This window comes from Hyalella azteca, unplaced genomic scaffold, assembly GCF_000764305.2.
Source record: "Hyalella azteca isolate HAZT.00-mixed unplaced genomic scaffold, Hazt_2.0.2 contig5432, whole genome shotgun sequence".
Taxonomy (NCBI): Eukaryota; Metazoa; Arthropoda; class Malacostraca; order Amphipoda; family Hyalellidae; genus Hyalella; species Hyalella azteca.
The window spans coordinates 347,174-373,120 of record NW_025935622.1 but is presented as its reverse complement, the minus strand read 5'-3'; the positions used below and the strand labels follow the sequence as shown (position 1 = coordinate 373,120).

The 25,947-nt window shown below is 36.4% G+C and overlaps 1 protein-coding gene across 1 annotated transcript; it reads right to left on the bottom strand.

Annotated features, from left to right (window-relative positions):
* Positions 1–431: 431 nt before the first annotated feature.
* Positions 432–13,579, bottom strand: LOC108666345 (defense protein l(2)34Fc). Its single transcript, XM_018153197.1, has 5 exons — positions 13,498–13,579; positions 3,379–3,557; positions 2,614–2,738; positions 1,793–1,884; positions 432–1,507 (listed from the first exon to the last, which is right to left on the bottom strand). The coding sequence occupies exons 1-5, from the start codon at positions 13,509–13,511 to the stop codon at positions 1,441–1,443; spliced, it is 477 nt and encodes a 158-aa protein (XP_018008686.1). The 5' UTR covers positions 13,512–13,579; the 3' UTR covers positions 432–1,440.
* Between the last annotated feature and the right edge of the window lie 12,368 nt (positions 13,580–25,947).

The window sequence follows — 25,947 nt, the reverse complement described above, 5'->3', positions numbered from 1 at the left end:
TAGCTCTTTGTAAAAAAGAAAGAATTAAAACGCTATCTTTAATACTTTTTACTTTGTGATTTTTTTAAAAGAGTAAGTTCCCACGCCGCACCCTGTATAAAGTCCAAATATTTATCGAATTTTCTAAATCTATACCCACTCAGGATTGAAAGTCAAATGCGTTTTCAGGACGATTTTTCAAACGGGTTAAACTTAATTGGGGTTCGATACTATAATTCGAATATTTGGTAGTTCATATTATTTTAAGGCTGAACATAACCTTACTATTTATCTTTTTCCCATAGGTATGAAAACTCTCAAAAATAGCCCTGAACATCAGATGTGAATAAATTTTGAATATGAACATGACTTAATTTGTTAGCTTTAATTTTAAGGATTTCCAAAAGAGATCACAACTTCTGTGACGGAGATAGCTTTAATGAAACGAAATGAGAGCCAAAAAACCTTTATTTGACGCTAATGAATAGGCTATATTTTTAATAGCAATGAAGCAGAGCTCTATTTCAAGCAAGGCTACATTCTAGCCGCGTAATTCAATAGCCTTTGAGAATTTAAATAACGTCAGAGAGCGTCCAAGCAGCATGGCTAAACTTGACCTCAATGCATGCAAATTGTTGGGCAAAAACTTTCATTCAGCTTTTATTTTAAGTTATTAAATTTTCAGTGTGGAACAGATATTGAATCCAATCGCTCAATTCATGAAAATAATATTTTTATAATACGAGCATAATAGAAACAAAAATATTTGGTTGAAAACTTTCGTTAACAGGGTTCAAGAAGTTATCTTATTCAGTATACATATTTAATATGATTAAGCGGAGTATAACTAAACTAAGTTCGAAAGCAAAAAACCCTCATTAAAAATATGATAAAACACTTACATTAAGACACCAATGATAATATTGATGGACTCTCCAATTATACTTTAACACCTCTCGGAAAAAATTATAATGCTCAAAATAATTGTTTGTTTACCAATAGATCAAACTTTCATTCTGGCATTATTAGGTAGCCATTAGTTTGTAAAATTATTCACTATAACATAACACATGAAAATTCAAGTCGACATCGCGCATAAAAAATTCTTACGACGTATTCCCGAATCGAGAAATTCAAGTTAAACTATCAGTGCCTAGCATCGTCAGTCTGATGCCTGCATCGACAAATGATGAAATTTAAATTAAATAGTTCAACCGGTGCTCATGTGAACCCTTGTTCCCGGAACTGTGATTCAATGATATGTTGGATACCGGATTTATTTACTATGTAACTGTATTTTGGATACCGGATAATTTTTCTCTGCAATTGTATGTTGGATCCCGGGGATACCTACAGTCCGATTGTATATTGGATACCTGGTATATTTCTTATAGAATTTCATGGTTGAATAATCGGGGACATTTACTATGCATGCAATGGTATGTTGGATACCAGGGATGTTTACTGGACGCGGACATCGGTGAAGTAGCCGGTGTAGATTTCCGAGTATGACTTAACGATGGTGGCACTGTAAAATAATAAATACATACTTTGGTTCGCACAGTTTATATTAAAAAAATGCCGTAATTAAAGATAAACGACCACTGGCTGAAGAACTCCGTGAAATGGCGAAATTACGTTATGGACAATTATTATTGCTAACTATTAAGCTTGATTGAATTAAATGATATTTTCTGAATATTTTTTTACCAGTTTTACATTTATTTTTTTCTGGAAAAAGAAAGGAGCTATTGTTTTGACGTCGCACTATATAATATACAAATTATGAACATTATTAAAATGAATTACTCACACAATCCTGTACATGCCGGGCTGCTTAGGAGCGCTCCATTGAAGCTTCACGGAGTTGACGCCGTTGCCGGAGAACACGTGGGTTGCGGTGTCCTGTTATTGTATAATATATATTTTACATTACATTTAAACATACATTTTGAGCTCCCCAAGAACTTAAAAGTTGAGAAAACGCTAAGTAAATTTGCCATATCTTTTTAAGTGAAGATATAGTGAATTTACATGAAGTTTTCATTGCGTTTATCTTTTTAAACTAGTGATGTAAGCAGGAGGGGAAAAAATAAGTTATTGCCCATTATAACAATGGTAAAAAGTGCAATTATATTTTTATTATTTGTTATAATTGTTACGATTTGACTGACTATGGGAAGAGCAACTGAATTATCGAAAACGCGACTACCAAATAATTCACGAGATAAACGCAGTTTTTGCTCAGCAAGTTGATTCACCAATAAAGGGCAAACTATCGGTAGCCGCATATATTATCCAAAATAATAATAAATATTTAATAATACTAATCAAAATTAGACGTATTTTATGAATACGATTGTAATATATAGAAGAAAGGACAGAGCCATCGAAAGATAACCACATACATAACATAATATAACATATTGATCTCGGCGCTGAAGTGTAGGCCTGATGTGGCCTGTCGCCGATTCTTTTCCTTTTCGTGCCTTGATCACAGAAGATCTAATATCGTACATACATGTAATACAACAAACAAACTAAATTGAGCTGTAAAAAACTTATTTTAGTTGAACCTATGTAAGAATACAATGAATATAATAATAACATTAAGAGAATAGCAATACAACTAACGTCGGGAGCGTTGCAGTCGAGAGTTTGGTAGCCGGTGCCTGGCAGGAAGCTTGCGCCACCGTTGTTACCCTGGGCGTCCATTGCGCGCACGATGAAGCCCTTGAAGGGCGCTCCGGAGATGCTCACTGAAGGAAACATTCACTTCAGTTCAAGATGAGATATTGCGAAATTTCCGTGATTATTATTATTATAATGTGAAAGAGAAATTGCAAAATTTCCGTGATTATTATTATTATTATAATTTTAAAGAGAAATTGAGAAATTTCCGTGACTATAATTATTATAGTTTTAAAAATCAGGTTGCATAATGGAAGTTTCGTAACACACAGTGGTGCTTGCTGAGGGAAAAATCTTCATTAGTGTTCATCAGTTCAAAAAGAGTAATTGAAAATTTTCGTGTCGCTTATTATATTATTTCAAATCAAATCATGCAATGAAATTTTATTGATTTATTGTTATATATTGTTCTTCCGCAATTTGTGGAATTATAACAATCCATAAATGTATACCGTACGTAGTAGGTTAACATAGCGCTGCTTCTATGGTAAACAGACACTGAGCGAAAAGAATAAGGCGATAGAAAGCATGCCAAATATCAAGGCTGTGAACAAATGCCCCCAAAAATTCTACCAAATTAAAAAATTATGTTAAGAAAATTATTATAATTACCTGCGCCTATATATCTATAAGTTTGTTTTCTATGATCATATCGAGTGTTGAAATGGATGACGATTTAAATTAATAAAATTATTTAATCTAATTCACCTGTAGTCGCGGCTCCAGGAGCGACTCTAGCGGGCGCATCAAGGGTGTAGGGAGGCTGGCCACCGCTGGTGATGGTCGTGCCAGGGCCGTGGTCAGGCGTGAGGGAGTTGCATGCGGACGACGGGGCGCCGGCGCTGTGAGCGTTGCTGTAGCCCAACAGCAAAACCAACACCGAGAACCTGAGGGACGATTTGGAGAATGAGATATGATTTGAAGAAAATATACCATACAATAAAAAAATATAACTCAGTACTCACTGCAGTGAGTGACAGAGAGCGCATTCTCTCGTCGACGAAAACGTGGATAAATAATAATAAAGATAATAATAAAGATAATATCTTATGTTGGGTATACAAGGTTATTCGTTTAATAACTCTTGTAGTATTAAAACCTCGTTAATCATCGCTCAGAATTTGGAGCTATGATCAGTGGATTCGTTCCCCACGAGGCTGCAAAAATTTGGCAATAACAAAGCTTGTGATTAGAGCGTGAACGTGAAGGAGTTCAAAACAAACCCCAAGATTCAGGATATTGATATTTAGTCATATTATATATGTATTTTTAGTTAGTAGCCATATAGTAAGATTCTGTAAAACTTCGATACCAGCCACTTAAATACACTTATCAACCCTCTGAGCAAATTGAATCGAAAATTTTAAATCATTTAATTTATACCGGATACACAAAGGCAGATATTTTATACCCGTTTTGTGAAAATTCCATGTCAAGTTCCAGAATCACACTCCGGCAATCGGGTTTCGGTGCAATCGACCGCCAGGTAAACAGATTACGGTTTCAGCGAAGCGGCCGCGTAGGTTTAGTGGCAGCTTCTCAAGAGGAAACTAGATCTGCTTAAGCCTTGCCACTCAAAGACCGGTCATTGGTGGTCAATAATACTAATACTAATTATTTATGTTAAGTTTATTTATTTACACTTTGATTCTGAATGATGTTGATTATCAAATGAAACCAGTATTGTGTAACCAAGCAAATAAGAATGACTCATTAAGCATTTAAGCATTTTTCATCGAATTAATTTTTAAATTAAATATGTCACCTGATGATTTAAGAATTCTTCAGCTGATACTTCTGATGAACCCGGTCTAAAATCACAGTATCGATTTTGGCTAGTAAAACTTGGACTTGGTTTTGTGCATTTGATAAAATAAATCAAGACAGCGCATTCAAAAATTATTTCTGTTCAGTTTTTTTTCAGAGCGATTTTTTTTACTTGGAGTGCCATTGGAAATAAAGAGAATGGATGCATTTTAACTAATAAATCATTCAAATTATTGTTTCTTTAAAGCAAGAAGGTAGGTTAATGATTCATCAAACGATTGCTCGAAACTAAAGCATAATGATGTGCCAAAACGCACTCGGCGTGTTTCATTTGCAGTGATTTCATTGAACTTCTCGCTCTGTTTATGGACATTAGGCAGGCATAACTTTAGACGCTAATATTGGACGTGCGCTAATATTAACGATCGACTCAATGTGAGTTCCTAAGCTATTTTCATCTTTTTAAGAGCATGCATATGCCTTTAGAAGACGACAGTGCATAAAAAATGATAAGTCATGAGCGTGTGCTGCCAATAGTGACTGCGCATTACAACTCGTGGTTATGTAACAGGATTTAAGAACAAGAATACGCGAAATTTAAGGCTAAAATGCCGCAAAATCGCATATTTGACGAAGATTTGAAGTAAATATCAATGAACAAATTACACTGACTTCTATATTTCAACACTTGCACTTAATTTAACAAATAGATGTAGATACTTGAAGACAAAGAGATTAGGTGCAGCCGCCTGGAGCCTCAGGACTGGTCCGGTAAGTTGCAGATCTTGAAGGTCAAACGATCGACTTCTCTGAACCGCCGCAGGTCTTGACTCGATCTAGTCCCGCGTGCTTGGGTCCTCGCTCGTTTTTACCCTAGTTGATACACGCTTGAAAAACCCGGCGCGAATAATATATAGGCTTAATATTTATCTTGCTAGGAGACTGGTAATCAAAACGCGTTAAAATATGGAAGAAATTAGCTGAGTGAAAAAATTGAACGCTCTAAACAAGGAGGATGGTTACTGCGACACGACTCTTTCCTATAACAGACATATGAAATAACGTGCATATTTCTTATTATAAGTTAGAATTGTATTGATTTATGGGCCTTATTTTTATTTTTTTGACACATGAATAAAGTATAAAATTTTACGATTGTTTGCGAAATTAGTGATGCAGGCGAAATTTAAATCTGATGCTTCATTAAATTCTCCTATAATACTTAATTCAGTAATTATTTGAATTAAATTCTTAAGGAATATTGTGCTCGGCTAAAATATGCTAAAAGTTCGTACTGTATGATTGTACCTATAAAAGTGTGATTTTACAAGTTACAGTGTCAGCCTAGAGACGAGCTCGTGTCGTCAGTTTTTATGATCTGAGAGGCGGTCAGCGCAGGCAGCGTCCGTGGTGCTTGGAAAGGTTGCACATGCAATTATTGTACTGCTCACGCGAAGGTTGCATGACCTTTAGCATGCAAAATTTTTTCATAATATTGATTGCAACGAGGAAGACAGATATGACAGAATACGATAAAATAATTGGCTATTTCACACAGTGTATTAATGCTCAGCAGATCACTTTGCCTTAATGTTAACGTGTATAGAAAATATAGTTTTTTCACAGTTATAGACGCAATAATGTCTAAAATGTCGCACATTTTTTGTCTGCTGCTTAGAGTGTGTCGCAAACTAATCTCGTGATGGCTCCTCTGAGACGTTCTTGCTCCTCCATTGAAGCGTGTTGTGATCTACTAGCTAAATATCACTTCACTAGGACTATTTGATTATAGTGAGGAGCACCGGTAAGTAATTAATTTATTATAATCCAATTACTGACCTTATTGAACACTTGACGGACGTTTTGGATACCGAAACAGGTTCATTTGCAGTTGAAACTTTCTATTTATGATGTTCTGAATTTGATAAAGGGTTTTTACGACACAAGATATTACATATCTGGGAAGTTGTTGAACGAACTTATTATTACGTAACAGAATTTGGGCTAAGCTATTTTGTAAGCTAATTTGGGCAAAGCCTAAGCTTTGCGTGGAAGATTCGCTACTCCTGGCATGAGGTTATTCTAGGTATGCATGACCAACTGATCGAAATCAGTTGTGGTCAGAATCTATACTGCTTGAGTTTGTAGTCGTCTGAGAGTATGACAAGAGTTGGCCGAGTTTCGTCACGAAGATCTTGCAAGCTGCCCAGAGGCTGCCCGTCAAACCCAGAGCCGAAACGGACAAAGAGCGTCTATCTGATTTACGTGCTACCCGAGTCGTAGGCGGCACCTATTTCAGAGTCAGAGCCACACCTAAATTTTGTTTGGGTAGCTCTTGAATTGCTTAGCGCTTAATTTATTGCATCAATTATACAACTCAATATCAATTTCTCTAAATTCAATATAGAGAGATATTTTATAACGCTTCAGAATGCAGTATTACTGTAGTGTAATTGAGAAATGTAAAATACCCAACTAAACTAAAAGATATCGATTTAACATGAACAAAAAATAATATTTGGTAACACATCAAAATGTTAAACATTCTGTTAGACAAGACAAAAATTCACTGAAATTTCATAAAAAATGTAGTAAACACATGAAGAAAGAAAAAACTCGCCTGTGTAATCTTCTGAAGACATGCACCCGGTGCACGGATCAATGGAACGTGTCTTCAAGCGTACAGATCACGAGGGACCAAAATTTTGAAGAAGTTAGCTGTACTTGACAACGCGAGCGCACATCAAAATTGGATCGCCTAAGCAATATGGGCTTTATAAGACATTCGCGAACGCTGAAAAGCGATGTTCGTTTGGCAATTTATTTTCCTATAAACTACGAATTTAAATTCTTCTTATGTTACTGAACTGTAAATTTAACTTTGAATCATTTACGATATGAATCTATCTTCATCCGGATGTTTTTTCGCCTTAGAATTCAGCATTGTAAAAAAACTACAACTTTAATGTCCAGAGAAAATGCTCGACAAAGTGGTCTACCACAATGATTGGTTGAGACTTACGATACTAAACGGTAAATATAATTTTTATCGTGATTAACTTAAAAAATTTAATCGGTCGTTCAAATAACTTGTATAAAAATTATTTTAAAATAATAATATAGCGGGCTAAGTTGCAATGTGCGATAGCTAGTACTAGTTGGCATCATAATGAGTTTCAGGTAATATGTTGATCAATTGATTATTAAAGGAGAAAACTATTTGGAGAAATATAATACGACATCATAAATGAATAAAAATTTTAAAGATTCTGATAGCTTGAAAATTTGTAATTTCGTACTTAAGAATAAAATATTATTTAATCCTTCGTTCAAGAAAAATGGCTCTAATCCAGAAAATATCAAAACAATGTGAAATTTCTATTGAGCTAACAAGTTTTACGCAGTTAACTAAAAGTTAAAGAGCAATAATAGTGCTAATATAATAATAAAAAAATCATAATGGTGAAAAACACAACCATCACACGTGTTATGTATCCATGTGTTGTTTGCTTCATACGAGTGCGTTCTCACGCGTTTTATGTGTCCATGTGTTGTTTGCTTCATACGAGTACGTTGACCCCGGCATGCAGGTAAGCTGCTACGACCTGTTCTCCAGGTGAGGTGAAAGCCTTGGGTCGCTCCAGCGCCCGCTGCATGATGTGCCGTATTCATGTTCAGGGAGCGGAGCGCTCATCGTTATTAATTTATTCTCATGATTATTTGCTTGGGTATGGCTCCTGAATTCAATAGCGCTCACGGTAAGGCAACATTAACTATTACTACTTTACTCATATCTTGTGATCCAAGTGATACATGAATTCAAAAGATAAGATAACGCCAAGTAAATTCGCGACATCTTAATAGAAAACTTTCTGAGGCTAGCTCCATCATCGAAAAAAAATATATGGAATAAAAATGCAATTTGCAAGGAAAATTATCGTTATGCATGTGATATTTTGCAATGAATTTAATATGCAAACTTACCAGTGTATTTTTATTGCGGGACTATGCGCAAGAAGATCAAGGCTGTTGTATTGCAAGTATTAATAAAAATTTCTTATTCTTTTTCTTTCCAGCAAAATAAACTTCCCTATAGCATCTCTCCTCCAGAAAATATTCCTGAGAATAAGATCTTTTTTATCACATTATCATTTAACAAAAGACTATAATCGTGTGAAATTTTCTTACTATATAAAACAATATAAACAATTTGATGCACAATAAATGGAAAAACAACGTGTGCCGTGCTAGCAAGCCCAGATGCATCCAGCAATTTTCATACAGAAGTTCATTTAAACTTTTTCTTTTTATTGAATTCAGAGTCACCGCCTCGGGTAGTCATACAAAAATAAGACAGTACCTATGAAAGTAAATTTCAAATTTATTTAGGCTATTTTCATGTTTAAATGGAGGATTAAATTAAGAGCGATGATGTGCACGAAAATTTCACAAAAATGTTTACCTTGTTTTCCAAGAAACATATAGAATATTTATGCTTTTTCTTGCTTTTTTCAGTTCTTCAATTGGCGGCTTGCTATAAGTGCAAGGTTATAGGTCGCTTTAGAATTTGTACGGGAAAATATTTAAAGTATAATTGATAATAATCATATTTTACCAACTGGAAGAGGAAAATAACGTAAAAAAATTTAAAATGCAGAAAAAAATGTAGATATTTTTTTGTGATGAATTTTTACACAAAATGAAAAAAATACGCTTCTGTAGTGATAAATAAAACAATACGCGAGGAAATAATCTTAAACAAAATACCTATAACATGAACACGTACAGGTATAAAATTTATCCGAGTTTCGGACGATTATTAACTGGGTTATTAATAGTACTAATTGATTCATCAGGAATGAACCTCAAGCTGGACTAGAGGTGAAATTCGGTTTCAGATGTGTCATTGTTTTTGTAAAATTCGAGGTTGTCCGTGGTTTTACTTAGAGGGAAAAAGTAAATTTTTTGGTACTTTCAACCCAATGTTTTTATTTATGATTGCAACACATTCAATCTATAAATAAATTGTCCAAAGATGAAATTTCATTTTTTTAAATAAATGGTTTAAGATCTAAATATATGCAAAGAAAAATAAGTCGGACAAGTGTGATGCCAAAAAATAAAACTCAGTGGGTACTCACTGCAGTGAGTGACAGAGAGCGCATTTTCTCGTCGACAAACACTTGAGGTCGCGGACGGACAGACGGACAGACAGACAGACAGACGGACATGGCGAGCACAATAGTGCATTTTTTCCATAAATGAGAAAATGCGCTAAAAAGAGGTTATGTGAGTTATTCCAAGAAATAATCCCGGTCATTCAATTGGCAATCAAGTACAATAAAAATCTACGTTCTCCTTTGTTGAGAGGAAGCGTCTCACAATTAAAGAAGTATAATATTTCAATAAACAAGAGCAATCAGTAGAATCGACGAGGATTTAAGTGAACTTTCATAAAGCTTCTTATTTTCAGATTATTCGTTCCTTATTACATGCAACTGAGGCTAATGGCTTGATTTTTAGCTCGTACCCCATCACCATAGCTTCCCAATAAAAAGTAACTGGTGGAGCAATACTTGAAGCCTTCTTTATTCTGCACAAGAACGGTAAAAGCTTTTTCTTCTATTTTATTTCTTTGTATATGAATGGTAGTAACTAATATTTGAACGAAATTAAATCCTGCCCTCATTTTTTAAATAGTATATATTTTCATCATTCGACATTGTTAACAACTCTATTAAATTCTTTCAAAGCGTCATATGTGTATGCGATATGCTATTTTTACATCCTGATTATATGTATTGTCATGGTGATCACTTGTTCTGCAAGCGAATGTATGCAACAATGTACGTATATTAATCGATAAATATAATTTGTTGAAAGTATGCGCCAGGTTTCAATCAAGTTCATCCTTATTTTGATTCGCTATTGATAGCAATACATTTAAGGAATTCTACGTGTGAAGTTAAGAATTCTCTTTTGGTCTTTCACTGGTCGATTTTTTTTTTGTTTTTTGAGGTTTCCGTAAATATTAGGAAACATTGTGTGGTCATATCACCCTGAGGGATTTAAGAATCCGATGCCTCGCCGACCACAATCTGTCATAGCGCAACACACGCACGGCAACCTTGGTCTGAAATTGTTCTATGAAACCGAGCGAGTTTCCGAGTGAAAATAAAATGCTTTACTTCGAGCACGCAATCGTTCCATCCGAATTATGTAGTCAGACGTGGATAGCACGGCCGCTCCTTCTGTCAGATGAGTTCATCTAAAATTCTATCACAAAGCCAAATGTCACGTTTCAAAACTGCCAACAATGCCTGCCTGGAATTGAGACAGCCTTAAATGTGGCCTTACAGTCAGACTTCTAGGAGATATTAATTTCAGCAGACGACGGTATTGAGAAACGCTGAAATTCATATGCAGAAATATTTTGGTGGCAGATCTTGATATCCTTGTTATTAATTCATTAATTTTTCTTGCAAAGCTCAGGTTTAGAAATTCTCCATCGATTATGGGGGAATGATTCATACCTATAATATTGTTATTGGCTTTGTATTCAACTTTGGAAACATGATTTTTCGAATTGTTCATGATTAGATTTAATTTTTTCAATGCACAGTTGTACTGTAAAATGTCGTTCAAAACTAACGCATTTCAATGGTGCAGACGTACATGCCCAGACATTTGCAGATGTACACAGACACAACTTGTGTTCCTGTTGTACCTAGTTTATTTTCACGCCTATTCAATAATTTATATTTCGTTTAATTTGCAATGTATTCGTGCATTCGTTATTTGGAAGGGCAGAAGTGAAGGGATGACTGAAGCAGTGATCGCTCTTCATGGTGAAAGTCATTATGGTATCTAGCTGAGACATGAGCTGCAGTGAAGGTTGGCAGGTGTCGGCATGATAAATCATGGAGTGATATTTGAACCTGGGTCAACATATACTAAACAAACAATGATTCACGAGGATAAATATGTAAGCTATAGGTAGAGGCTTCAACTATAACCTCCATTCATATATAAATTCTTATAACTGGAGAAGAACTTAGCAAATGGAAACAATTTGCCAGGAATTATTACATTCATTTTGACCCACTAGAGCTGTATATGTGAATGGTTAATGTCTTTCACTTACACAAAAATTCATTTCTATGTATACAAAATTTTATTTCTATTCGCACAAAAATTGTATTTATATGTACACACATGTTTCAAACATTCGTATAAAATACTGCATTCACAGATTGAATAACTCCACCTCATCTTGGAAGATGAACAAAAATGCTTGAGTTAACAGGTTTGCAGTGCAGAATAAAATGCGGAATCAGTGTAAAAAACTTCACCAGAACCAAACCGGTATTTGTGACCTTATGTGGTGCAGTCGAGAACAGGTATGCAGGCACGAGAATCTTTTGCGATGCCTTAATCTTTTAGTGCACAAGTTAAACCTCGGTAAGTCTTTTTGTTCATTCCCTACGCAATGGACCAAGCCTACAACCGAACCCGCTATGAAAAGCGAACCGAACAAAAAAATGCTAGTGTGAAAAAAATGGCCGAATTTTAACCAAGATAAAAAGACTACGGATATATCGGAAGACTAAATACTTGGTAGGAATAAAATTTCTGAATCGGGTTGTTTTCCATTTAATTTGAATAAATTTAGCTGGTAGGTCACGGTAACTAGTTTCTCTGTTGACTCATAGAGACCATAAAAACAGGTTGAAATAGTTTATAATGTCATAGAATATAGAATATAAGGTTGAAATAGTTAATAATAATCAAGTTGATAGAAAAAAGCTGAATCTCTTTGCGGATACCAAATGGATTTTCTACTCGAAAATGCAAAAAAAATATATCCAAAGCGGGGCCAAAATTTTAAAGAAATACGCGTCTTGATCAGAGTATCTTTACGAAATTGACAGCTGAACTCATTTCATTGAGTCAGTAAGTGAACAAAATCGAATTCAGTCAGAAACATTGAATTGCCCGTTAAGTTTACATTGCATTGCTTGCCAAATGTTTAACTTATATTTAAATATAAACGCGCAAACTACTTTCATGGTGAGTAATAACGAGCTAGGCTGCAGATTGGTTGACAGGCATAAGTTAAAGAAAATATAAATCAGTACTCACTGCAGTGAGTGAAAGAGCGCGCATTTTCTCGTCGGCGAAAACGTGAAGTCACGGACAGACGGACAGGCAGACGGACATGGCGAGCACAATAGTGCATTTTTTCCATAAATGAGGAAATGCGCCAAAAACTAGACTAAAAACTGAAAACTAAACTAAAAACGAAACTAAAAACTAAACTAAAAACTAAACTGAAAACTCAACTAAAACTTTCGTTTCGTCGACGAAAACGTGAAGTCACGGACGGACGGACGGACATACGGGCAGACGGACAGACGGACAGACAGACAGACAGACAGACAGACAGACAGACAGACGGCAGACAGACAGACAGACAGACAGACAGGCAGACAGACAGACGGACACGGCGAGCACAATAGTGCATTTTTTCTATAAAGAGAAAATGTGCTAAAGAGAAAATGCGCTAAAAATAGCAACCAGAACTCCGGCATTCGGAAGCAGCTTCTTCATCTCTGAAGTTGCAACTATTTGATTGAAATTTCACGAAATGATACGGAATTTAAGATTAGTAAGTTTGCACAGTTATAATGTATATCGATCAATTATATTAATTTATTTTTTTTCTGTTTTCCTTTGCATTCAATTCGAAGAATTTGGACCACCTAATATTTTACAAACAAATAGCGACATCGAAATTATTTATCGAAGTATGGAAGTCGTTGTAGTATGTTATTGAGAATACGAACGCTGGCATTGTTAAGGAATAGGAAAAGAACATTGATTAAAATTTAATTTCGTGAGTACTGTAATTTAAGGAATTAAGCAACAGCAAACTATGCGCTAATTTTTTTGTGAAATGGCTATCAACTACTAAATAAACTGATGGCTCACTGGCACCGGTACAGCGACTTCGATCTCAATACCGACCAAAAGTTGTCTGAAAAACAGGTTGTAACTGACCTGAGAAGAGCCATGTTTATGCAGAGGAAAGCGACGTCGTAACACTTGAGCAGAACGAGGTAGACTGCAGACACCCGGCCTGGACGGTGCCTTATATAGCGGCCGGGCGGCGCAGCTCTGGAGCTGTGACGTCTGCTACTGAGAAGCAACATGCACTTACTAGTTTTTCATGCTCTTATGTTCTTTAATTATGTACAAAACTAAAACTAAAAACAAATCGTACACTTCATCAGGAAATGTTGTGAGCTTCTTTAAAGGGTTGGTTCAGTCCCAAGAACTGACTGCAAAAAAGAAGTGTTCCTTATCTATAATTTTGCATCGATTCTCTGGTAGCCAAATAAGTCAGGTAATTATCCGCCATACAAGGACCGCTAGTTTTTCTCATTGCTGTTTCCATGAATTTCGTGGGGCGTAATATCGTCAAACTATAGACCCTAGTGGTGCTTACATATTAAGTTAGTATACCTATTATTTGTGCACGATTGTTTTTTTTTTTTCGACAAAAAATCATTGAATTTTACGTCTATCACTTCTCTGTTATTATGATTGTAGTTTAATGTAACTACATTTGAACGAAAATGTCTCACGCAATTTCATGGGTTGATGAACGAATTAAACACATTAATCTGAAATGTTGACTCATGAAGTTGGAATAAAAATTTATTAAAGTATTTGCGATGTTTATCACCGAAAGGATTATCGAAAGCGAGTATTTTTATCAAAAAAATGCTAATTGAAGCCAAGTAAAAAGTTAATTTATGAATTTTCAAGAAAGCTTGTTGTATTAAAATGTTAGATTTGTTCATTCGATCGGCGCTGAAGCTTCAAACATAATCTAATTTTCATGTACAATGAGTTCGTCAAGGTGGAGCCCGTTGCTCTGAGAATCAATAATTATAATTAATATATTATAATAATTAATGAAATATTCAACCCGAACATAGGAGATGAGGTCACGTTTAACGGCTCGGGTTTTATTGCAGTTTAATCGAGTTTTTTTTCAGCAGTATTTTCCCTAACGGTTAATAAAAATAAAATCTCAAATTTTGACTGTTAACAGTTGCAGAATGGCAGCTGCAAGCGTTGCAAATTTCAATAGCCGATGCTGACTACAAATATTCAAATACATAAAATTATTTATTGAATAACGGAATTAGCAAATATCATTCCATATATTTTCCTTTCGTATTGGAATGCAAATGATGCTCTTCCTAATAAATGACAAAGAAACACATAGAAACATCGAGTCAATGGAGCCATTAAAGCAGAAAAAATGAATTTGCACGGAATGATTTTGCAGCAAATATTTGATTCATTTATCACAAAGTTGAAATAATGAAGAATTTTTTAAAATTTATCAACAATTTTAAAAGTTTGTACCTTCAAGAACTTTATAAAAAAATTGGTAACTTGGCGTGTTTTTTAACGTAACGTGAGTTATCTTAAGTAGCGTGTTAAGCAGAATAATACAATGCTGAATATTTAAAATTAAAAACAAATTAGGTTCTGTCGTAATGTCATAAAACCCATTGCGTTGCAGCCATATAATGTCACACATTTTTTCTGTGATAAAGAATGAAACTTAGAAATAGAACTAATTCATTGAAACCTTATTTCAAATTTTTCACATTTGAAAAGTCGAGGGATTGCCAAAATCAATATGCCAAAGTTATATATTATCAACATGTTGGTAAAAATGACGGCAGTACTCACTGGACTTGGTGGACGCGGAATGATTCTCAAGAATGAGAGTAAAGGGCTACGAGACTGAGGGTTGAGAGTCATGAGACTGAGGGTTGAGAGTCATGAGACTGAGGGTTGAGGGCCATGAGACTGAGGGTTGAGAGTATTGAGACTGAGGGTTGAGGGCCATGAGACTGAGGGTTGAGAGTAATGAGACTGAGGGTTGAGGGCCATGAGACTGAGGGTTGAGAGTCATGAGACTGAAGGTTGAGAGTCATGAGACTGAGGGTTGAGGGCAACGAGACTGAGAGTTGAAAGTCATGAGACTGAGGGTTGAGGGCCATGAGACTGAGGGTTGAGAGAAATGAGACTGAGGGTTGAGGGCCATGAGACTGAGTGTTGAGAGTCATGAGACTGAGGGTTGAGAGCCATGAGACTGAGGGTTGAGGGCCATGAGACTGAGGGTTGAGAGTAATGAGACTGAGGGTTGAGGACCATGAGACTGAGGGATGAAAGTCATGAGACTGAGGGTTGAGAGTCATAAGACTGAGGGTTGAGGGCAATGAGACTGAGAGTTGAGAGTCATGAGACTGAGGGTTGAGGGCCATGAGACTGAGGGTTGAGAGTAATGAGACTGAGGGTTGAGGGCCATGAGACTGAGGGTTGAGAGTAGTGAGACTGAGGTTTGAGAGTCATGAGACTGAGGGTTGAGAGTAATGAGACTGAGGATTGAGGGCCATGAGACTAAGGGTTGAGAGTAATGAGACTGAGGGTTGAGAGTCATGAGACTGAGAGTTGAGGGCCATGAGACGTAGGGTTGAGAGTCTTGAGACAGAAGGTTGAGGGTCACGAGACTGAGGGGTGAGGGCCACGAGACAAAATGGTCTGTTGTGGAGTTGTCTGCAGTGTTATGGTCTGTAGCGTAATGGTCTGTAGCGTAATGGTCTGTAGCGTAATGGTCTGTAGCGTAATGGTCTGTAGCGTAATGGTCTGTAGCGTAATGGTCTGTGTCAGTAGCGTAATGGTCTGTAGCGTAATGGTCTGTAGCGTAATGGTCTGTAGAGTAATGGTCTGTAGCGTAATGGTCTGCAGCGTAATGGTTTGCAGCGTAATGGTCTGTAGCGTAATGGTCTGTTGCGTAATGGTCTGCAGCGTAATGGTCTGGAGCGTAATGGTCTGGAGCGTTATGGCCTGTTGTGGAGTTGTCTGAAGCGTAATGGTCTGCAGTGCAATTGTCTGTGTTAAAGGTAAAGTTGAACAGAAAAGTTGGTGATTCCCGATGAAGGTGAGGCGTAGAAGGGATAACAGGTGATGTTGCACATGGTGGTGATGATCGACAGGTGATGATGATGGTGATGAGATGTTTACACAAGTGAAATCTCACCTGCAGCAGCAGCGGGGGATACCGAGTACAGCTGAGTAATCTTTTTAGATGTACAAAGTTACCCTGTTTATTCGCTTAGCAATTAGCGTGCCGGATGATATTATACCATCGCTTGTATCATCAAGCGAGAAGTGCTGGATGATATTATACCATCGCTTGTATCATCAAGCGAGAAGTGCAGGATGATATTATACCATCGCTTGTATCATGAAGCGAGAAGTGAGTTCACTTGTTCCGTGTAGCACTGATACGTCTTTTTTCCCAGCCAAACTGTTTAAAAATAACTCAGGTAAGGGCAAAAGTGCATCGATTTTCGGACAAAGTCTCATGAATTTCTCTGAGCGGCGGGCTCCTGCTTGTGAGCTCGCCACTTTATTTTGGCTGCAGCAGCGACTGGCGTCCTAATTTCTCTGCGTCAATAGCTGGTCAGGATGCGCAGATCCTTACGTACGATCCCTTATCCTGACTTTATTCCTTCGTGTACTGACGGTAATTTGCGTTACTTGGCTGCTAGGTAGGAAAAATTTGCGTTACCTGGCTGCTAGGTAGGAATAATTTGCGTTACCAAGCTGCTGGGTAGGAATATCATTCCCCAGTGTTAATGTACCCGTAGACAAAATGTTGATATATTGGTGTTGTGGATGCCCTGTTGTTCTCAAAAATGCATCAAAATAACCTCTGGGTTCATGGAAATTATGGTCTAATTAATCAGATTATGCACTGATCATTCAGTTGTGGCAGCGCCTTGTATGCAATATTTACTTCAAATTACACAGCTAAGAATCAAGTAAATATACATGGGTTGGTTTTGCTTATGCATTTATTGCCATCGTGGCCTTGAGCTTCAGTTCTGCTTGTGCTCAAAACGCACAATTTCTTCCCGCGAGTGGAGAGATTTTTGCTGTTTGTATGAAGACGCCAACCTCTGTGTATGAAGACGGCAACCTCTTTGTATGAAGACGGCAACCTCTTTGTATGAAGACGGCAACCTCTTTGTATGAAGACGGCAACCTCTTTGTATGAAGGACGGCAACCTCTGTGTATGAAGACGGCAACCTCTTTGTATGAAGACGATGACCTCTGTGTATGAAGACGATGACCTATGAAGACGGCAACCTCTGTGTATGAAGACGGCAACCTCTGTGTATGAAGACGGCAACCTCTGTGTATGAAGACGATGACCTCTTTGCATGAAGACGGTAACCTCTTCTCACGTAGTTAACCCAGCAACGTGGAACTGATGTCTTTGCACGTCTGGCTTTGATTTCTTGGCTTCTTTTTTGTAATATATTAGAGTTTACAGTAAAAAATCCGAATAACTCTGCAACTACAAAATAACTTGGTAGATACAAATAATTTGGCAGTAATTACATTAAATTCATTAAAATATTATAAAGAAATTTGCAGTAGGTATTATCATTGACAGTAGTATAATTATTGGCAATTATTAATTAATTGGCAGTCGATGACAATATTTAAAAACGAGTAACGTGTTTGAGTTTAATGACTCAGAACGAGTGTCGTAGGGGAAGAGACTGCATGAAGGGCCGAGTAAAAAGGCTTGGAATGTCGTCTGCTTGATTGTCCACTTCTTAATGCGCGATCTGAACCTGCTGTTCAATTTGAGAAGCTTGATCCGGCAACCGGGGCTTGGAGTCTCGTCAGGAACAACAGGCATGGCTTTCCTTGCTAGTTCAAGTGTTACTCTGACGGTTCTGTCTGGAACTGTGGTTCTCATACTAATGTATATATTACCCCATTGGTAATTACCTGTGGAGGAATGGAGAGAGCATGCAGGCTTTATGAAGTAATTATCATGGGGAGAATGATAGTCATACCTCTTGAAGTATAGTTACCCTAGTGGGAATGATAGTCATACCCTTTGAAGTAGTTACCATAGTGGGAATGATAGTCATACCCCTTGAAGTACATACCATAGTGGGAATGATAGTCATACCCCTTGAAGTAGTTACCATAGTGGGAATGATAGTCATACCCCTGGAAGTAATTTATTAAGTTCTCGGGGGCGATGGACGTTAAAATTATTGTATATAAATGCCAACAACGTTTTCAAACGTGATGTATGTTTATAATGGTATTTCATATTCATCTCATATTCAGTAGGTTAGTTAGACAAGTTAGTGCCCACTAAAGGGTGTATTGGCTTAATTTGCGTGTTAAAAATGTTAAAATCAAAAGTAAGATTTAGTTTTGCTGGATGAAATCGAAGAAATTTGCAGCCATCACCTGGACCACTTTATTCTTCTAATGCAGTTAAAATGTTATCGTTCTCCGTGCCACGTAACTTACGATAATTAATGATTTATAAATTGGTGTACCGTCAAGCCTACGCGGCTGGAAGTCACAAGTGACATTGAGTGTATAAAATATTGTGCGTCCGTCCATCCTGTATAATTGCATAGAAGCGCAATATACAGTTATAATGTTATATTAATCTAATTGTCTATGCAGATGCAAAACTGAGCTTATATATTTTATATATTAAAAAATTTTATTCTAATGCCCGCGTCAGAAATGGGCTTAGGCTGATGATTGTGAAATTCACATTCATTAAGTGAAAAAAATTGAATATATTATATATGTAGTAGGCATTTAAATAACTTGACTTTTTAATTATAGCTGCTCATCGAAAAATCTTCTTAACCTTTTATCGGGCAAGTTACCATATATGGCCACTAAAATTCGCGTCCCAAAAAACCCATCACTGCTTCCTCCAATCTGTGTTTGAGGCTTCATTATCATGTACATGCCAATTACTAATTATCTAAACATAAATATAATAGCCCAGAATTATAAAATTAGTATACGAGCAAATTTATGCCCAAAAATTAGTATACGAGCATTTAAATGAATAATTTGACTCGAATGATAAAACTGACGCTCTTCCGTTTTTTAAAAGGATGGAAGTTGCAAATTCTCGTTAATAAATTAAATTAACATGAGAAAATTGAATTAATATGAGGCAAGTAGTTACTGTTCAATCCTGAAGTTTTGAATTTATATTATATAATTTTTTAGCTTAATGAATGCATCAACTACGTATTACGCCTTCAATATGCCATATTTGTAAAAATTCATGGCGATAAATATATTTTAGAATAGAATAATAATTTATTTTATTGGTTGCGAAAGATAGTTAAATAATGAGCGCAAACACCGTAGAGTTTTTCGGCAAACAACTAGAATTTTCTGTTGAATATCAACGAGTGAAATACCGACCAAATCATAATAAAGCTGATAAAACCCTTGGCAGATAATGCATGGAAAGTTTGGCTATAAAGTTCATGGTAGTACAAATGTACTAGATGCATTTACGAAGCCTACATAAAATGAACTATACTCCAATACAACAGCGATGAAAAAATTTTGTAATTTGTACAAATCAACTATGATTATTTATCAACGCGTCAGAAGCAAAGATAATATATAACACATTTTTGTCAGTTCGCAGGGGCGACTTCCCTTGCGTAGGGCAGGGCAACGCTCGCTCACCCTCAGGAGCTTCAGTGCTGGTCCAGCTGTGCGAGTGAGCGCGTGTGCGACGCTCCAAGGAGCGGTGGCCTTCCTGGAGTGCGGGCAGGTTGAGGAGTTCATTAGGCGTGTGATACAAAATTTTTTAAACATTTTAATTCGTTTCAGTTTAACAAAATCCAAGAAATTCATTTTAAAGTAGTTGAAGTAAATGAATTAAAGTTTAAAAAATTACAATCAACATTGAAAACATCACATTGAGTAAAAAATTAATAAAATATAAGGCAAGAAAGCTAAGTGTAAAGTGCGTGCAACTTGTGAGCTCTTGATAGCATAGAAAAATAGAATGATAACAATAATGATTTAATTTTGGTACATATTATATTTTTTATTAAAACTTTTTTGGAGCAGCTGATAAACTTTTATTGCTTGGGAATCTCTTATTTGTCCGCAATAAATCATAAAGAGCAATAACATGCTTAACCTTGCGTTTATTTACATGCTTACTCGAACTGAACCTCATCATCATCATCATTTTCATTATATATATATATTAGAATCCCTAACAAAGCGCAGCTAGCTCGGCTCTGCTCGGGAGGTTGTTCACTAAGTTATAGAACTTCAGTTAACTACGTCATTCAACTTCAATTAACTAAGTTGTACAACTAGATTAACATATAACTTTTTAAACTACATTCCTTGTGTGATTAGCTTGTAGAAGATCGTATTCAATATCATGGTATCCATGATACCCAGCACGAAAGGTGAAGTGATAAGCGTAGAAAGGCATAGAAGAGATAGGAATGATTAGAGTGAATGATGTCGTGGAGATATGAATGATGACGTGGAGATATGAATGATAACGCTCAACTTCATCGCAAATTCATGAAGAAAAAACTTGAAATATTTACTTCTCAATATATGAACAAATTACTGAGCTGCTGGAAATGCTAGTTAAATATCCTTGATTTGACGCTCTAGCTAAAACTTAAATGTCGAAAGACGACAAAATAAAAACATGTATATATAATTTTTTATCCAATTTGAAAGGCGACAGGCATATAAAATTAAAATGATTCAAATTCAAAGTTGATCATACACATGCATTTCCGGAAATGAATAATTGCTTCCGAAGAATATAGGCTGGAAAATTAGCAAATGTTACCAACTAAGGTCGCAAGTACAGTAGAAAGCTTAGCACCATTAAATTTTTATACTGCAATGTAAAGGTGATGAAATTCCGTTTGAATCATTTATGATAACATTCGATTTCATGATTTCATGATGAGGACAATCACATTCTTGACGACATTCATATTCATGTATTCATGACTAAATCCGGTGGCGAAGAACTCATGTAACTTGCATGTCTTGTGTTCATGAAGGCTTCATGACACCCATCGTACGATGCATACATTTATTAGGAAATGCGCCTTAGAAGCGCATGTGAAGCTCATCCGAAAACACTTTTAAATATTTATCAGGAATCAAAAATTAATATCAATCTCCAAAATTTCCTCTCATTATCTATCATTGGATAAAGTGAGCAGAAGTTATTGATGAACTGTCGTATTATATTTGAAGTAATTAAGTTTAGATAACAAAGCCAATACACTAACAGACAGCATCGTGGTTTACGAAGGAAATATTTAGTGTCGCGCTTTGTAGCACAGGTTGGGGTTTCAATAAGCTACAAGATTCCTGTGTCTTAGAGTACGTTTTTGTCAATTGGTAATTGATTTTTATAAATAATTCGGAATACGGGGAATTTGTAATCAATTTTAATTAATTAACTTAATTAATTTAGACTGTGTTAATTAATTACTTAGACGCTTAATTTAGACGGTGTTCTCATAACCAACGCAATGAAACGTTAATCTGAAACAGTACTGCTGAAGTCATTAGTTTTCTTAGATTGTAGGTTAATTAACATTAATTAAATGATAAATTTGCAAGAAAAGCACAAATGAAGCTCACCTCACTGTCATCTAAAACGTTTCCAATGAAGATGAGAACACAAGAAAATGATGAATTTAACACTTTTTATCACATATTGATCCCCTGTATGCCTCAGTTTGAAAATGTAAATATATTTATTCAAAAAATTAATTAATGATTTATACATCAATTTGCACTAAAATTAATAAACTGAAAAAATTTAGAATTTTACTGCATTCATTGATAGATTTCTATTTTTGATAATAAATTTTTGCAAGATTTATTACCGTTTTTTTTATTTTGATATCCAAGTTTTGAGTGTAATGCGTCACCCAAATACTCATTACGGAGATTATATATCTACACCAAATAAAGACATCGTCGTGAAGTGTTGAGCATTTGACAAATTAGGTTTCCAATTATTGTTATTCATTTTACTCATATTTATTTGAAAATTTTTATTCGTGTGAAAAATTCGACAGTGGAACATAATAATCTGGTTTTATTTATACTCTAGTGATGATTTAAAACATTAATGCGCGCTGGTAAACTTTCGCATGCTCGATTAGCTCACTCATTGTGTGTTTGTGCCAGTCCTTTTTCATTGTACTGCGCGATTATGTATGCTTCATGACGTCTTAAGACAAACGCTTTATTTAGGCTAATCTGTTTTTGTTTTTTTATTAGGCAATTCATTCTTTGTTTTAGGCTAATCTGTTTTCGTTTTAGGAAAACCTGTTTTTCTTTTAGGCTAATTTGTTTTTGCATTAGGCAAATCATTTTTTGTTTTAGGCTAATCTGTTTTTGTTTTAAGCTAATCTGTGAAAAGCTGTTTTTTGATTATGAAGGAATATTTATTATGGCTCAGAAGCTACTGAATTAGAGAAGTTGTTTGATTAACTCGTTACCGTACAAGAAGCAAAATGCAGTTCTTTCTCTAATAGAAAATATTCTCTTTCTCTAATAATGAATGTCTTAAATAAAGTTGTTAGACAATAATTTCCAATATTTTTTAGCCATTTGCCTTAAAATTCGAAAATTGAGCATAAAATTTTTGAAAATATAATTTTTTCCATCCTTTTTGCTCATTTATCAACGCAGTTAACTAATGACGAATTTTGCTATTTACTTTGTACGAATTAAGTTAAGCAAAGCAAAATAAATTGACTAAGACAACACTTAAATAAAAAGAATAGAAATTAGCTCCCCAAGACAAAAACATACACTTAGTAGAAAATCAACAAAAATATAATTCAAATTATTTTCTCCAGCATTCGATTTCAATCACGATTTCATTTTTAAAGCTTTACTTTTGTTAAAGAATGCAGTTAAATATCTATGGCGATGTTGAATGTTCGCAGCAAGCTTGTATGAAGAAACCAAATTATTTCTTGCCAGCCTCGGCTTGAACTCGCAGGAGAGAAATTGTTTCTCTGCCAAATTCTCGAGCCTCAATCGATCAGGACCTGGGAACAAGAAAGCGGAGGTCCTTGAGCTTAGTACAGCCTTTTTTGCTCTCAGAAAAGTTTATGGGTCATTTGGTCCAAATTGTGTCCCACTTTCGTACCCACAACACAAGCAGAGCGCAGGCTGTATGGCCCTTACGCCAGGCTGAACTGAATCAAGCTGACTCACACAAAAGCCAAAAGTTTGTCACTATTAAGACGAAGTCTCAGTAAGTTCTTCGAGTGTATCCTCTGCAAACTGCATTGAGCCGTGATCGTATCCGTTGAGTGCCCAGAGAAACGCATTAGAATCGACAAAAAACTTATGCTTTATTAATGACCTCAGTTCCACGCGTGGGTTTTTACCACTGACTTGATGAGAATAATATGAGGAGTGTTCACTGTTCACGCTCTTAAATTCAGCAGCTTAGAATTTTGCGTCGTTAGTCTTTGCTCCAAGCGTTGATTTCGTGTCCAACCGAAGAGAATCTTGCATTACTGCTGTACTTAAAAACTATCCTAGAAAACTTATTGTTTGTTTCATTGATCGTTAGAGTTCCGCCGTTCGTATTAGGTACATGTGAAAAGTTAATGGTCGACCAGTGAAGATTAGAGTGTCGCGTTTGAAAAATATAATTTCAGACAATTCTTTAACGAGATCATACGGTGCTGTACGGGCGTTTGTTAATTATAAGTTCCAAAACTAATTCCATATTCAAAACTGTGTCGTCCACGAAAAGTTTGTAATTGAATTCTTTCGAAAATGAAAACCAGAAGTCGAGTAGTGTGTCGAGTGACAAAGTTGATTGTTGAACTTATAGACTGTTCATTCAGGAATCTTTCATTAGCAGCAGACATAGGCTTGAACAGTTAAAGGCTATTTCTTGAACGAAGTTAGGACAGTTAATTTCAAGATATGCGTGCTATGAACGAAAATTGTTGCTCATTTTTTCCTTACTTTGTTCCACTGGGCCTGGACCTATACTTTCAAAAAAAGTTAAGAGATCGTAAGTTCATCGGCCAATCATTGACGGCCTTTCAACAAAATCCACCAATCATAGACAAGAAAATAGAGCGTAAGTACTTACGTTCACTTAGCGAATTTTGAAAGTAAGCATGGCATCAGAAAACCAATTTGCCTCGAAACTTGTGGCTAAACTCGTCACATGCCCTGCAGTGGGCGGTCAGCGACTCTGAACACAGAGGTGCAGTGGGCGGCCAGTGACTCTGAACACAGAGGTGCAGTGGGCGGCCAGTGACTCAGAACACAGAGGTGCAGTGGGCGGTCAGTGGCTCAGAACACCGAGGTGCAGTGGGCGGCCAGTGACAGAACACCGAGGTGCAGTGGGCGGTCAGTGACTCAGAACACCGAGGTGCAGTGGGCGGTCAGTGACTCTGAACACAGAGGTGCAGTGGGCGGTCAGTGACTCTGAACACAGAGGTGCAGTGGGCGGTCAGTGACAGAACACAGAGGTGCAGTGGTCGGTCAGTGACTCTGAACACAGAGGTGTGGTGGGCGGTCAGTGACTCTGAACACAGAGGTGCAGTGGGCGGCAAGTGACTCAGAATACCGAGGTGCAGTGGGCGGTCAGTGACTCTGAAAACAGAGGTGCAGTGGGCGACCAGTGACTCAGAATACCTAGGTGCAGTGGGCGGTCAGTGACTCAGAACACCGAGGTGCAGTGGGCGGTCAGTGACTCAGAACACCGAGGTGCAGTGGGCGGTCAGTGACTCAGCACTCAGTGTCCGAAATGAGGCTAAGATAATCATGTAATCCCGATAACAATTTTAAAGTGTCAGATATATTGTAAGTGAAAGTGGATGATCAACGATTATATAACTTTATAATTAATTTAAGCCGTGAAATATCCAACGCAGGTAAAAATGTATAAGTTGTGGTCCAATATCCAGCAGTTGCTACATTGGTGTTGCAGGCTTTATAGAGTGTAAAAAATTATCATTTACTTCAAATAGTCTTTGATAAGGAACGTTGTTGTTGTTTAATTGTTACATTCGAGCATTCATATCGTAAGCTGCACCTGGGATTGAAAATTAATACCTTGAATATCATGTGTGGAAAATCAACAAACATACACGTGCGGACAAAATTGACTTGATTAGACATCATTTATTACACTGTAGCCGAGTCCTGATACTTGGCTTTGAATTTCAATAATGTATCCAATGACACGAGGCGACAGTTGACATGAAGTGAAGGGGTTTATGTTAGCATTAATAACAACAACGTTGCAGAAGTCTTTTACGATATTGTCAGACAAGAATTAAAAATGGCTAGCTTGACAGAAAAGCGATTTGGTAGCGTTTGCGGCAATGTGCGTAATTAAAATGTTAGCAAAAATTTTCACATGTCGCCTCAAATTGGGGCAAGAAGAGGCAGAGCCACCAAAATCAATTTTATGCAAAATAAATTTTGGCCTCATAAGAAGGTCGAAACAGGAAAATAATTTCTAAACAACGGGCTTTTTAGCGTGCAAGGGAATAAGAAAA

Bases quoted from the DNA above. Each gene is read 5' to 3' on its own strand.
- LOC108666345 (XM_018153197.1), bottom strand. The intron at 2,739-3,378 runs GTGAATTAGATT...TGTTTCCTTCAG, and splicing joins TCCTGGAGCCGCGACTACAG to TGAGCATCTCCGGAGCGCCC. The intron at 1,508-1,792 runs GTGAGTAATTCA...ATTATTTTACAG, and splicing joins CCCGGCATGTACAGGATTGT to TGCCACCATCGTTAAGTCAT.